The 14,482-nt window shown below is 40.5% G+C and overlaps 1 protein-coding gene across 5 annotated transcripts in view; it reads left to right on the top strand.

Annotated features, from left to right (window-relative positions):
• AOAH (acyloxyacyl hydrolase) overlaps positions 1 to 14,482 on the top strand; it is a 117,597-nt gene that overhangs the window by 36,795 nt on the left and 66,320 nt on the right. For all 5 annotated transcript variants that reach the window (XM_065587204.1, XM_065587203.1, XM_065587205.1 and 2 more), the window contains 6 exons: positions 2,730 to 2,800; positions 4,533 to 4,593; positions 5,081 to 5,151; positions 7,040 to 7,088; positions 7,967 to 8,015; positions 9,426 to 9,520. In XM_065587204.1, coding sequence (XP_065443276.1) covers positions 2,730 to 2,800; positions 4,533 to 4,593; positions 5,081 to 5,151; positions 7,040 to 7,088; positions 7,967 to 8,015; positions 9,426 to 9,520 — 396 coding nt within the window. The remainder of the gene's footprint in view (positions 1 to 2,729; positions 2,801 to 4,532; positions 4,594 to 5,080; positions 5,152 to 7,039; positions 7,089 to 7,966; positions 8,016 to 9,425; positions 9,521 to 14,482) is intronic.

Here is a 14,482-nt window from a genome sequence, read left to right as displayed (position 1 = left end):
ATTTTATATTGTTCTAGTTTTTAATCAAAATGTGCAGTACCAAGTCAAATGTCTTATAGAAGTCTAAGTAAATTATGTCAACACTATTACCTTAATCAACCAAACTTGTAATCTAATCAGAAAAAGATATTGAGTTAGTTTGACAGGATCTATTTTCCATAAACCCACGTTGATTTGCATTAATTACATTGCTGTCCCCTAGTTCTTTATTAATCGAGTCCCGTATCAGCTGCTCCCATTATCTTGCCAGGATTGATGTCAGACTTAACAGGCTATAATTACCCACTTCATCCTGTTTAGCCTGTTTAAAAATTGGCATATTAGCTTTCTTCCAGCCTTCTGGAACTTCGCCAGTGCTGCAAAACTTATTGAAAAACACCATTAACAGTTCAGTGAGCTCCTCAGCCAACTCTATTAAAACTCTTGCATCCAAGTTATCTGGACTTACTGATTTAAAAATGTCTAACTTTAGCAGCTTCTGTTGAACATCCCACAGAGATACCAGTGGGATGGAAAGAGTGCTATCACCACCTGATGAGACTATATCTGTTTTTTCTCCAAATATAGAACAGAAATATTTTATGAACACTTCTGCTTTTTCTGCATTATTATTGATAATTCTACCTTTCCATCTAGTAATGGACCAATACCATTGTCAGGATTCTTTTTATTTCTCATATATTTAAAAAACTCCTTCTTTTTGTCCTTAACTCTGCTGGCCATAGATTTCTCCTTGTGTCCCTTATCAATTTTCTACAATTCCTAATTTCTGATTTATATTCATTACTATCAACTTCCCCTTTCTTCCATTTGATATATATACACATACATATACATATACTAGATGCCCCAAAAGCCACAGTCCCACATTTGAGGAAGAAGGCTGTGCTGGTTAAAAAAAAATTTGGTCTAGAGGGGAAGTGAAGGCAGCAATTATATATCTATATCTATCTAGCTATTGATATATGTATATATATAGATATATAAATAGCTGCCTTCACTTCCCCTCTAGACCAATTTTTTTTTTAACTCCCCTGGCCCCCAGCTTCTCCCCCCCCCCCCAAAATTTCCCCACCAGTTGCTGTCCCGGCCCGTCAGGGTAAGCAGCTGGTGCGCCAGGACACTTTGTTTACTTAGGTTTACCTCTGTGCCTGTGGACTCAAGGTAAACAAACCATCTTGGCCCATCAGCGGCTTATCCTGATGGCCCGGGAGCCAAAGTTTGCTGACCCCTGAAGTATAGGGTCGGCTTATGAACGGGTTATAAAATTTTTCCATTTTTACTTATCCATCTGGGGTGGGGTCAGCTTATAAATGAACCGGCTTATGATCAAGTATATATGGTAGGTTATAACCATTGATTTTAACATTCCAGTAGTGCGAACCATCCCACCAGGTTTCAGTAATAACCACTAGATTGAATTGTGCTCATAAATAAGCAATTCCAAGTTCTCTCATTTGTAACCCAGGCTCCTAGCATTGATGTTTAGGCAATTCAATAATTTCTTGAATATCAGATACTGACGGTAGTTGGCCACTCACTGTGCACCCAAGACATGTGGTTACCTTCCAATCATGTGTTAGTGCCTGAGCAAATCTGTTTCCTTCCATTCTTCCATCCCACCAGGGGCATGTTGAGTCCTAAACACAGCAGAACTGGTGCATTGCTACCGTATTGGGATTCAGGAAGCAGAGAGCCCACACAGGAGGTCTGAGTCCTCTTGCAGAGCACAGCACCATGGGAGCTAAGTTAGAGAGGGGGGTTAAAGTAGGGTGGGACTGGTGGATCTGTGACTGTGATTGCCAGGCTGACCAATATTGTTTCCTTGTACTCCTCCATATGCCTGCTTGTCCATCTGTTGTCTCTTGTTTTATACTTAGATTGTAAATTCTTTGGTGCAGTGACTGTTTTCGTGTTCTGTGTTTGTACAGTGCCTAGCGTAAGGGGGTACTAGTCCATGACTAGGGCTCCTAGGCACTATAGTATTGAACATAATAATAATGCTCCATGGCCTGAGGAAACGATGCTGTTCAAGCTGTTCATGCTTACACCCTACAAACCTCCTTAGCACTTAGGTTGTGCACTGACTAAAGAATTTAGCCCTTCATATTTATAGTCCATTTGAACATGTGATAGGTGATACTAGCGACATGTGTATTAAATTAATGCCTCATTTACATTATGTGAGCATTTCTTTGACATAAGCCTGTACCAGTAAGTGCTACTTCGTTCTGGGATATTGGGATTACTCTGTATCCTCCACATTTGGTTTGTCTCCAATGAAGGTCATGTATTGTAAAAAGGGTTTACTTTGGAGCATAATTTTCTACAGGCGGTAAACATGGCCCTGCCCTTGGTTTTCTATGTAAGAATTCCATTAAAAACCGATAGATGCACTATGTACACATCCATCCCCTTAAATTATCCTCCTTTTGAGCCTGATCCTGCATCCCTTGCTCACCCAAAACTCCCACTCAGCATTCAGGAACAAGATTTATGTTCAATGAACACTTCCACAATTCCTGGTAAGTATCATTGTCCCTTGTTCTATTCTCATGCAAGGTGCAGATGGTTTATAAAACACTGATTTTATTAAAGTGAAGAATCCTGGTAAATGACCATTTTCCTCCAGGAAATTGTTCATCCCCTTTAATTTTGTGACAGCCATTACACAAGCAGATGGAAAGTACGTGGGCTATATGAACTAATGCACTGTTCTCTTTTCCTAGAAAAACACAGACGGCTTTTTAAATATATGTGCACTTCCCCCTCTGGTCAAGCTGTGTGAGAAGATTAAATAGTATGTATGATATTTCCAGTCCTTAATGGCAGTCTTCATAATATTTGCGGCACTTGTTCCTGTTAATAACTAAACAAAAAAACCAAAAAACCTTCAGCTTTAAAAGAGCTTTGTTCTCCTCCTGTCGATGACAACATTGTTTTCCATCAGAAACATTCTTTAGAAAGTACAGCAGTCAAGGTACATATCGCTCCTAGAAGAAGATGCTGGAAATGAATTTGAATATTTTTAATATTGAAAACAAAAGCATAATGACAGTGGCGGTAGGAGGACATGCAGGCCCTGTCCCAAACTGGGGGTATCCTGGCATCTTCCCACACAGAGATTCCGTGTCCACAAGCCAGGTTATCATCTAGTACCACTTTTCCTCTCAGATTTCCTGTCTCCAAGATACTTGTCCATATTGGTCATTCACCCAGTTATTGTGCTTCCTGTCCCACTGGAGAGAAACATGCTCTCCTTTGATCACAGCAAGCAGCATCTATATAATTCTAAAAGGCACAAGATAAGAAGTGAACACATACATTAAAGCTAGAGTCTCAGTAAAGGAACGTAGGACTGGGCATCAACTGGGCTACTATTTTCAGAGAGCATTTGTTGGAGCAGAGAATTTATGGGTTGGAGGAGGAACACTTGAAGCATATCTAGTAAGGGATAGGAACACATGAAGTATTTTTAGAATGACCCTATTCCCCAGCCCAATTTGTTCAGTAAAATTCCACTTTGAGTGATTCCATTTGAGTGAACCTCAAATATCAATAGTAGGAGTTGGGGTGATCTGTGTAGAAAATTTCTAGAGAGTCTGTAAAATCCATTAAGTCAAGGCCAGAAGTATTATGAGCAGGGAGAATAGAAGATTTAGCTCTGTGAGTCAGATAGTGGTAGTCGGAGCCAAAATGTACATACACACTGTAAAATATATGCCAGATCAACGATGTTCAATTCCCTCCCCCCCACCAATATGTGGCAGAATAAGTTTTCCTCTTTGAACTTGTCCTGGATCTGTACCATTTCCTTTCAACTGACACTAGTCACAGAGACTGAACTAGCCTAAAGCAGGCAATACTTTCAAAGTACTGGGTGCACAGAGAACCAGGGTGACAAGTACAAATAAAAATGTGCATAACCTATCTCCATTGGTTCTCAGTGCCTGATGCTAATGTAATTTGAAACCACCTAGCCTGGGAGCAGCAGCTTAGTTTTTTGACCCTGATTCAGCAGCTCTCATGCATCCAAGAGGTTGGAAACTCTTTGAAGGTCATATGCTTAGCCTCCCAAGGAGAGGATTTTTAGCATGTCATTCCAAGAACACCACCTGCTAAGCAATACATGAAAATGCTTGTTTCATCACTGAAGACAGATGCTGATCTGCTTTCTCTAGCCAAGGACAGATGTCATAATGTGTGGAACTACAGGATCCATGGGGTCCAGTATGCTGTCACTTTACATAATTCAGAAAATATTCGGCTAATTTTACTACAGATTTGATTTGCTATTTTATTTTAGGAATGTAGTGCTAGATTCTGCTGTTATGCAGGTGCAACTCCATTTAACTGAGAACAAAGTGACTGAAATTGATACACTGAAATGCAGAATCAATACCCTGAAATGCAGATACTTGTGCTTGAACATGGAGTGAGAAATTAATAATATATTAACAAGCAGCTTGTATATTTTCATCTCTTTACTGTAATTTTGTTTCTGAAACAAAGTATTGTGGTGTTTTTTACAGCGTCATAAAAAATAAGTTACCTTATGAAGACTTTGATGGAGATAAATTTAGTGCTTTCCCAGTAAGTAAAGCTTCTCTTTTGGTGGGATAATCCCCTATTGAAAAGAATGTCTCTGAAGTTCCTTCTGGCTTCTACAAAACCTTTTCTTTCATGGGAGAGCATAGGAATTGAGTGAGAACAGTTTTTATTATAGAAGATAATTTTCTTTTGGGGGAAAGGGGAAGAAATCATTCATTTATGCCATTTTTGGAGATAGCTGCATTGTCCGCAGAAGCAAACTGCTCTGCCACTGAGTAGTATGTTTATTGAATTAATAGATGGTGAAGCAAAGCCATTAAAATATTAAAATTGGCAGCATGTCTTATTTCTGCATCAAAATTAGCACAATGTCATTTATTAAAGCTTAGTGTTGTGAATTTGGAATAAAACCCATTTACCAGGCTTTATTCCTGCACCTTAGTTACACTCTCATTTTAGATATTTGAAATTAAAAAAAAAAAAAAAAGAATAAAAAGAACGTCCTATTTGTGCTTCTCTTGGCTTTTAGACCTTGAGGGGATATCACTGGAGAGGCAGAGACTGCAATGAAGGAAAAGCAATAGTGTACCCTGGTAGACGGTAATTTTGTTAATTATTTTTAGATACTCATGTTAAAAAGAAATATTTTATCATTTTTGGTCAAATCTTGAAAGAATATGCATGATTATTATTATCATCTATTAATTTGTATTCTGATAGAGCCTAGATGACCCAATCAAGATGAGACCCAATGGTGGTAGGTGCTCTACAGACACACAGAGCTTATGGTCTAAATAGAAAAGATAGACAGAGGCTGAGAGGGGAGGGCAAAGAGAAGCACGGAGAGGTGAACTGATCTTAATCAGTGTCACATGGCAAGTCAGTGTCAGAGCCAGGAATAGATCCCAATTTCTTGAGTCCTAATCCAGTAGACTACACTGTTTCTCATCACTTCCTCCTAGATTTCACTGGTGATTGCAGGTTCTCTGTACCTGTGCAGATTAGGCCCTTTTGACCCTTTATGGATCTTCAAAGCTAGCTCCTATTTACTGATTATTCACTAGAAACTGGATATACTTATATGCTGGTACAGTAACTATTACAGAAGAGCAATTGAAACTACACAGAGTAGGGCATATTAATACCTTGATGCAAGGAGGAAACACATACACACACTGTGCAATGTTCTGCCCTCAGATGCACATGCAAGGTTCCCACTGAAATCAGTGGGAGCTGTGCAGAAGCAGAAATGGGCCTACTGAAAGAAGAAACAGTCCCAGTATAAATATCATGTGTATTTGGGGGTCATATTCAGCCCTCGGTCCACATGTGCGGTTCCTACTGAAGTGGGTGGAAATTCTACGTATAGATGACTGGTTAGATACAGTGCCAGATTCCAGTCTCACTAACATTGCCATAAATTCAATGTAAGTGATATTTTCCCCTATATTAGGTAAATAACTCCCAGTAGCATCAGTGGGACTTACATGCACACGTTAGCAGAAACAATCTTCTAAACCCACAGTGAACACAGGAGAAATTTTAAATAGGGGCACAATGTAAAGTGACCATGAGCCAGTTGTACTACATGATGGGCCTGATCCAAAAGCTTGCTGAAGTCAATGGGAGTCTTGGGGCTTTGAATCAGGCCCTCAGTGATATTTGATGAGATTTGAAATAGTGGTGAAGTAGGGGTAAAAAGGGTAGGTCCAGTTAACTTCAATGGTAGTGGAGACTGCAAACACTTGTGCTATGTCTACACTAGAGCTGGAGGAGTAATTTTCAGCTCAGGTAGACTTGTCATATCTCTGATCAAGATAGCCACACTAAAAATAGCAGTGTAGCTGCATGTCCAGAATGGGCTAGCTACTCCAAATATGTATCTATAGTTTCAGATGGGATTGTACTTGGGGCAGCTAGAAGCACTGAAATAAATTGCTGAGGGAGGTTGTGAAATCTCCATCATTGGAGATTTTTAAGAGCAGGTTGGACAAACACCTGTTAGGAATGGTCTAGATAATACTTAGTCCTGCCATGAGTGCAGGGGAATGGACTAGATGACCACTCGAGGTCCCTTCCAGTCCTATGAGTCTATGATTTTGATGCCCATGCAGCTGCAGCTACCATGCTACTGTGGGTATGTCTACCCAAGCTGGAAATGACCCCTCCAGCTCCATGGTAGACGTACCCTGGGTTAGAATTACTCAGCACCTTGCAGAATTGGGCTCTAAATCGCCGCTGTGTTTTGGGGGGAATTTCACTTCTCTTAAATTCTGAAAAGAAAAACTTATATACAAGTTGAAATTTCTAATTATTTCCTTTAAAATGCTGACTGTTTGATGACCTCCAAAGAGCACAAGAGCACATTATGCTCTTATAGAAAATGGACCAAGGAGGCTGGTTTCCTTGAAAAGCACAAAGCATTTTATCGTTAACCCTATTTTATTATTTTTTTAATGCCATATCTCTTTTTTTAATTCTGTATTAGCCCAGATAACTGGGATGTGGAAAGGGATTCTAACTGTAATGGTATATGGGTAAGTAAATGTTAAATCTTGAAATTTCTTCCTGATTTCCCCCTCCCTTCTCTTCTTCTTCCCTTCCACCCATCCACCCCCCTATTTTAGAATTAGTCTGTAAGTATTTAGACTAATTTCATTTGCATACCAGATTGTGATATCGCAAGTAATACCACTGAAGTCACTCGGTCTACTTGCGGAATATCCTTGTGAATAAAGGACACTACTGTGGGTGGGTGGGTGGGTGAAGAGATGCATCCAGAACATTCTGAAACATGACCCTAAGGCAGGAAACCTCACCATACTTCAGGTTTGTAACAATAAAACCCAAATATGCAAGTGTTTCCCGGTCTGGTGTTTTGTTTTGAGGTGTTGTGTGGGTGGTTGTTTTGCCAAAGTTTCAGGCGCCTTATGAGGGTCCGTAAGTGCAACATCCAAAAAAGAATTCACTGAAGTAATAATGGTGCTTCCACAGGCATAGCTGGAGACCATTGGGAAATTAAATTATCTACTGGTGAATATGGAAAAAATATCAGTTTTATGAGTGCAGCATTTGCAAGAGACATCAAATCCAATGTAAATCAAAACAGCATGATGTTTGAGATCTCTCAAACATTATGCTGTTTAGATTTACATTGGATTTATCAGAAAAGTCCAGTGACATAGCAAGAACTTTAAACTTCCTTGTGATCTGTATTTAAAAAAAAGACTCCCAGACAAAAACTTAGTTATAAAAGAATTAACGTCATGAATAAACATCCACTGAATTAAATCAATATTATTATGATGTGACAGTTCTGAAAAGCCAATAATCCAAATGGTAGTCTTACTATTTGATTTGTGCTGTCACTTTGCAGGTATTAAATAGACTTCTCTTTCCTTTTCTCCTCTAACAGGGTGTAGATCCAAAAGATGGAATTCCATATGAGAAAAAATTCTGTAAAGGTAAATCATTAAATTTAATACATGGCTAATACAATATTTATGTTACACATGTTTTTATACAAACAGTCATTATCATTGTAAATCCAGAGAAAAGATGACAGATTTCACAGCTTCTTTATAATGACAAAAATGGCAAATTCACTCTTTACTTTGATGTGAGGGGAAAACTCAAAGGGCATGTGCTGTTATAATATCAATATCAGTTTAGAAAAATGATTTTAAAACTGACTTTAGAGCTGAGAGATACCCAGCTGAGAGCATTGGAATTTGATTTTTTTATTCATAGACCAGGTACAGACTCTTCTTCATCCTGCCAATGTGCCTCAAGCTGAACTTGTAAGATCTTCCTCTAGGAGTGAGAGGACAGTTTAGTTTCTATGCACATCCAGTCCATCACTCTGCTGGAAATGCCAATAATGTTGCCAGTTGTAGTGATGATATTTTTCCTGGCATGGCTATCTATCCACTAGGAAATGGACTGACACTAACAACTCAGGCCATATATAGCTATAGGTAAAGGGGGAGGGATAGCTCAGTGGTTTGAGCATTGGCCTGCTACACCCAGCGTTGTGAGTTCAATGCTTGAAGGGGCCACTTAGAGATCTGGGGCAAAATCAGTACTTGGTCCTGCTAGTGAAGGCAGGGGACTGGACTCAATGACCTTTCAGGGTCCTTTCCAGTTCTAGGAGATAGGTATATCTCCATTTATTTATTTAGATACACTAGTATTATAATATACTAATATTAAGAAACCATAATAACAACTTTCAAACCTACCTTGACTCACATTAAATTAGTGACTGAAAGGTGAAAAGCTCCTCTGCAAAGCTCTTTGTCATTTTAGACAGAAAGTACCACTCAAGTGCTAAGTAACATTAATTATTAAAAAGCTAGATTGTTCCAATGAAATTACCTTGAGAGCCCCTGACTCACAAATCTTCTCTTAATATGAGTCATTACCAATTCCCTGAGTATTCTGATTTCCCTAAATGTTTGATTTTAAGTATTTTTAATAAATATTCCATAGGTAGAAAAAATGAATGTTAGCTTCACAGCAGAGCCTGTGTTAAAATAACAATTTGAATAAAATCTTATGGGAATCTTTCTCATTAAGCAAGAAGTTCTTTCTCTTATTCATACAGCATGCCTACTTGTTTTTCTTAGATTGTTGGCACATCTGTTTAGGCAGGCTTTTGGTGCAGATGGAGTGAAAATCTCCCATTCTAGGAACTGAAATGAACACATTTCAAACACAAATAGTGGCCAATGCCCTATTTCCATTTTACACACTGAATCTACCAGTGCTGTGTCTTTTTATCTTAATCTTGTTGTTTTTTATACAGAGATTCACTTTACGGTGTGACAAAGGCCAAGGGAATTTTAAAACTATTAATGAAATGTACTTATTAGATGCAGAGTCCAAGGGGATCATTCTGTTGGGAGATTCAGCTGGAGCTCACTTTCACATCCCTCCTGAATGGATGACAGCAGCACAGATGTCTCTGGTAAGGAATTCTGTTCTGATCCTTGAAGCGGTGCCAGCCTCGGATTGATATTTGCCTTCTCTCTTATTATAGAGGGTGCCAAAAGAGAACAGGTGCAAAATGCCCTTTGTTTTGGAAATCCATCACATTTTTGGAGGAAATCTCCATTGGAATGAATTCTGGAGAGTCTTAGGAAGGGGAAACATCCCAATCTATGCCAGAACACTGCCAAGGGGTTCTTTAAAAAAAAAAAATTATAAGATAAAGATAAAGGTGAAAATTCTTTGCTGCCATGACTCCTTTGACATGAGTGGAATTAGGTCAGCAAAGAATTTGGCCCCAAAGCTCCACTATTGCACAGGAGATAGAACCCAGGACATTTGGCTTTATAAACGCACTCCTTGAACAAAAGGAGAATGTGGTTTTGCTATCAGTGGGCCCAGTTCTGGAATCCTTTCCTACATTAAATACTATTTACATAAACAGACTCAAGGAAGTCAGTAGGATTTATTGTATTCATTACACTAGGCTTAAAGGAAAGAGATTGTACGGGGTACTCTATCAATACCATAATGATGGCTCTTCATTTGGATCATATCTCCGTATGATTTCCATGTTTTTCAAATGGAAAAAAAGCCCGAATGTTAATTATGCTAAGGATGCAGATAGTGCAATGCCATTCACTGAGGTGGAATAAAAAGGCAAGAGGAGTAAGTCACTTAAAAAAATTTCCACTTGTTGGTGAAGGGGAATCTTCCAAGATGCCCCATTCCTCCTCTTTATTCTTCCCTGAACAGGCTCCCTTGTGTTGCACAGATTTGACCCTCTACTTGAGAAGAGCTGTATATTAATCCCCCTGGAGTATATCAGCACTGCACTTGGGTCAGCAGCAGAGGGATTGCTCACAAGTGACACAAGTTAGCCAAAGAGACTGAATTTTTCTGTAACATACTAAACTCACACTGGCCCCAGAGGAAGAGGAACATGGAAAATGTGCCATTTTAAAAGAAAATATTCTGTCCCAATAATTACAGCATTACTGGAGGCTTGCAAATTTCAATCAGAATTGTATGCGTTTTCCATCTTTCATTTGCAAAGCCAAACTGATTTAAATATTCTAGATTAGCAGTTGTTTTTCTTCGTTAGTAGTTTGAGAGATGATTATAGGAATGACATTGATGACAGAGCTGATGAAGGAACATAATGAATTAGTGGTAATGATAATTAAGATTAACTTGTCTAATAAATATGGTAATAATAGTGATGATGATGATGATGATGACGATGACAATAACAATACAATAATAAAGTGATGCATTCAAGCTACAGTTTTATACTGTCAGCATTTCTATTACAAATCACTGATGTTCAGATTTTAGAACTTTTCTATAAACAGTTTCTCTAGGCTGAAACTTGGCCCATAACCTTTCATACTCAGAGCATATTTTCTGTACGAAATGCAACAAAAATTGGTTTACAGCATCCAGGGATTTCCCTACACCCCCCTCTGAATTTCCCCAACACCCTCCCTCCCAGTTTTGGGAACTAGTTACATGCACTGTTGCCAATTTTGTGATTGTTTGGGAAATTGAATTTAAATTGAAACATTAATACACACTTTAAAAGCATATAAAGTGTATAATAAAATACGTGTATCTGAAAAAGTATAATAGATTTGAAAAGTATGAACATAGACTAGCTTCCTTATACAGCTGTTGTTTTTATGACAATGTCAGTGCATTCAGTTCGGTGATGTTGGCCAACCTAATAATTTCAAATTATGATTTGTAAGCAAAGTCTAAATGAGCTCTCCCTGACTGTTAGTGATGAGCTGGGAGCTGGGGGAGGGGGGGTGAGAAGGCTTCAGGACCAGATTGTATTTACATTCACACCTAATCTACCCAGGTATCCAGCAAACAGAGCTGTGTTGCCCAAGTGGGGTTGTGTTACAAATCACTTGAATGCAGGGGGTAATTAAATGTTGTTATTGTCTGAGTAAAAGGCAGTAGAACTATACTTAGCCTGTGCTGATTGAGGGCATCAAGAAAGAGGGTGGGGACAGGTGTTTTGCTTGATGGTCTGCCTGAGTCACAAGTACTGTTTGACCTGCCCCTCTCCACTGTTTAAAGACGGAGCTGATTAGGCTCCATAGTTAGTCTTTTGTTTTGTTAAGTGACCACTACAGCTGAAATCACTGATAATCAGGTCTAAATGCTTAGACCTGCTGTGGGACAGTGTTTCTGTGGAAGAGACGGCCCAGTCTGCACTAGCAGCAAGGTTCCCCCACTGAGAGCTCAGCTGAAATCACTGAGAGCCGGGTGGAACCTCAAGAGACCAACTCGCAGAGGTCACAGTGGCAGGTAGCAGCAGAAGGTGATGGTACAGGGCCATTGGCAACCGAACGATGGAGTGAAAAGTGGCACAACAACCAACAGTGTCCAGAGTGAACAGTGAGCAGCTGGAGGAACAAGCAAGGTATCTTCTTGCCCCCCACCTGGGAGGTGAACTCATGTGAAAGCACCTTTGAACTTTAGCTTTCGTGGGTAAGAACCTCACTTCTTCAGATGCAAGTAATGGAAATCTCCAGAGGCAGGTATATATCAGTGTGGAGATGACGAGGTTAGTTCAATCAGGGAGGATGAGGTGCTCTGCTAGCAGTTGAGGTGTGAACACCAAGGGAGGAGAAACTGTTTCTGTAGTTGGATAGCCATTCACAGTCTTTGTTTAATCCTGATCTGATGGTGTCAAATTTGCAAATGAACTGGAGCTCAGCAGTTTCTCTTTGGAGTCTGGTCCTGAAGTTTTTTTGCTGTAAGATGGCAACCTTTACATCTGCTATTGTGTGGCCAGGGAGGTTGAAGTGTTCTCCTACAGGTTTTTGTATATTGCCATTCCTGATATCTGACTTGTGTCCATTTATCCTCTTGCGTAGTGGCTGTCCAGTTTGGCCAATGTACATAGCAGAGGGGCATTGCTGGCATATGATGGCATATATAACATTGGTGGACGTGCAGGTGAATGAGCCGGTGATGTTGTAGCTGATCTGGTTAGGTCCAGTGATGGTGTTGCTGGTGTAGATATGTGGGCAGAGTTGGCATCGAGGTTTGTTGCATGGGTTGGTTCCTGAGTTAGAGTTGTTATGGTGCGGTGCGTGGTTGCTGGTGAGAATATGCTTAAGGTTGGCAGGTTGTCTGTGGGCGAGGACTGGCCTGCCTCCCAAGGTCTGTGAAAGTGAGGGATCATTGTCCAGGATGGGTTGTAGATCATTGATGATGCGTTGGAGAGGTTTAAGCTGAGGACTGTAGGTGATGGCCAGTGGAGTTCTGTTGGTTTCTCTTCTGGGCCTGTCTTGTAGCAGGAGGCTTCTGGGTACACGTCTGGCTCTGTTGATTTGTTTCTTTATTTCCTTGTGTGGGTATCGTAGTTTTGAGAATGCTTGGTGAAGATCTTGTAGGTGTTGGTCTCTGTCTGAGGGGTTGGAGCAGATGCGATTGTACCTCAGTGCTTGGCTGTAGACGATGGATCGTGTGGTGTGACCGGGGTGGAAGCTGGAGGCATGAAGGTAGGCGTAGCGGTCGGTGGGTTTTCGGTATAGGGTGGTGTTAATGTGGCCATCGCTTATTTGTACGGTGGTGTCCAGGAAGTGGACCTCCCGTGTAGATTGGTCCAGGCTGAGGTTGATGGTGGGGTGGAAGCTGTTGAAAGCATGGTGGAATTCTTCCAGGGCCTCCTTCCCATGGGTCCAGATGATGAAGATGTCATCAATATAGCGTAGGTAGAGAAGGGGCATGAGTGGACGGGAGCTGAGGAAGCGTTGTTCCAGGTCAGCCATAAAAATGTTGGCATATTGTGGGGCCATGCGGGTGCCCATAGCGGTGCCACTGGTCTGGAGGTATATATTGTCACCAAATTTAAAATAATTGTGCGTGAGGATAAAGTCACAGAGCTCAGCAATAAGTTGTGCTGTGTCATCATCAGGGATACTGTTCCTGACAGCTTGTATTCCATCTGTATGTGGGATGTTTGTGTAGAGAGCCTCTACATCCATGGTGGCTAGGATGGTGTTTTCTGGGAGGTCACCAATGCATTGTAGTTTCCTCAGGAAATCTGTGGTGTCACGGAGATAGCTGGGAGTGCTGGTGGCGTAGGGTCTGAGTAGGGAGTCCACATATCCAGACAGTCCTTCAGTGAGAGTGCCAATGCCCGAGATGATGGGGCGTCCAGGATTTCCAGGTTTGTGGATCTTAGGTAGTAAGGTGCCACAGGACCCTCTGTTGCTTTTTACAGATTCAGACTAACACGGCTACCCCTCTGATACTTGACACCTTTGAACTTTGAGTCTCCACTGACCAAGGACAACACCAGTGAGTGTTAATGAGGCTGTTAAGAATGCTGGAGACACAACACAGTTCATGCAAACAAACATGGCTGTGGCATCATACTAAGCAGGAGATTCCACACACTACAAACTGGAGGCCAATGTTAAGTGCATTGTCACTTGTTCAACCTGAAGTTGAACACTGGTTCCGAACAAGACCAGCAAATGCTCACTATCTTTCTGCAAGAAACTCAACTGACTGGCTAGAACATGTGGTGCAATAGTGAAAGGTTCAACAGTTGAAAAAGTGAAGAACTCGCTCACCACATTCAAAAGATTTGCATACATAGCTGATGAATGCACCGTGCAAATGGGCATCAATTATTAAGTCATTGTGTATGTTTTCTTGATGTCAGTGTAGGCCAGTAGATGCATTTCTACATGTTCAAGTTATAAAAGACACATCGGCTGCATCTGTGACAACCCACATCTTAGAAAAGTTAAATGCTTATCAATTGGACCCCAAACAGATGGTTGCTTGTGCATTTAATGGAGCTACAAACTTCTCTGGAAGACATGGTGGAGTACAAGCTTTGCTCAGAGGAAAGTGTAACCCTAATCTCTCCTATACACATTGCAGAGGCTATCTACTCCAACTAGCACTA

Source organism: Chrysemys picta, chromosome 2, assembly GCF_011386835.1.
Source record: "Chrysemys picta bellii isolate R12L10 chromosome 2, ASM1138683v2, whole genome shotgun sequence".
Lineage (NCBI taxonomy): Eukaryota > Metazoa > Chordata > Testudines > Emydidae > Chrysemys > Chrysemys picta.
Note: the sequence above shows the minus strand (reverse complement) of the source record. Positions and strands in the feature narration are given on the sequence as shown.